Source organism: Setaria italica, chromosome VII (genome assembly GCF_000263155.2).
Source record: "Setaria italica strain Yugu1 chromosome VII, Setaria_italica_v2.0, whole genome shotgun sequence".
In the NCBI taxonomy this organism is placed as follows: domain Eukaryota; kingdom Viridiplantae; phylum Streptophyta; class Magnoliopsida; order Poales; family Poaceae; genus Setaria; species Setaria italica.
The window spans coordinates 15847780-15848871 of NC_028456.1; the positions used below are offsets into that span (position 1 = coordinate 15847780).

General features: G+C 48.4%; 1 protein-coding gene across 1 annotated transcript; it reads right to left on the reverse strand.

The window, feature by feature from the left end:
- Nucleotides 1–313: 313 nt before the first annotated feature.
- Nucleotides 314–772, reverse strand: LOC101779285. Its single transcript, XM_004977849.1, has one exon. It carries the CDS (start codon nt 770–772, stop codon nt 314–316), a length of 459 nt encoding a protein of 152 aa, XP_004977906.1.
- Nucleotides 773–1092: the final 320 nt, after the last annotated feature.

The following is a 1092-nucleotide window of genomic DNA, read 5'->3' on the forward strand; positions in this document are numbered from 1 at the left end:
AGTACACATCGATGAGGTTGTCTTGGCAGAAATCCTAGAACTCAGAGTCGGTGAATTGCTTGCCAAGGTCGGTGATGATTCTGTTTGGTAATCTAAAGTGGTGTGTAATTTCCTCCATGAACTAAGCAACTTTAGCCGACTCAATGCTGGTGACAGTCTCGACCTCAATCCACTTAGTGAATTTATCTACTACTATGAAGATGTGTGTATAGTCGCCCGGAGCGGTCTTGAAGGGTCCGACCATGTCCAACCCCTAGCATGTGAAGGGCCAGGATGGTTGGATGGTGTGCAGAGCCTGAGCTTGTAGATGTTGCTACTTGGAGAAGAATTGGCACCCTTTGCTCCTTTGGACAAGCTCTTTTGCATTGGCTACCGTTGTTGGTGAGTAGAAACTAGAGCGGAAGGCATTGCTGACCAAAGTGCCCAAGGCGGCGTGGTTGCTGCATGTTCCTGAGTAGATTTCATGCAGGAGTTCGAGGCCCTCGCTATGCAAAATGTACTTCATTAGGATGCCTGTGGATGCAACTTTCCTGTAGAGCTCCTCGTCGATGACGACATAGTTTGCACTGCGTCGAGCTATTTTTTCATGCTCTATCTTGTCCTCTTGTGCCATCTGGTTGGTGATCAAGACCATAAATGGGGCGTGCCAATCTTCTTCTGCCTTAATCATCATGACATTAGTGGAGTTTTGGTCGGCCAGAGCCTGAGCACTAGCATCATTGACCTGGTCCGAGTCCAGGACCTTGATAGATGGTTTTCGGAGGTCTTGCATGAATACACCAGCCAGAACCTACGTACGCTTGGAGCTGAGCTTTGACAGGACATCGGCGGTGATGTTGTGGTCCCTAGGGACATGGTGGAACTTAAGACCATCAAAGTGGGCCTCAAGTTTGCATATCTCCACGCAATAAGCATCTGTGGACTCCTTGGTGCAATCCCAATTCTTGTTAACTTGCTTGATGGCAACCTTGGAGTCACCATAAGCAAGGATACGCTTGATTTCGAGGGAAACGATGATGTGGAGGCTGTGGATGAGAGCTTCATACTAGGTGCCATTGTTGGTAGCCTTGTAGTGGATCTGGAGCATGTACT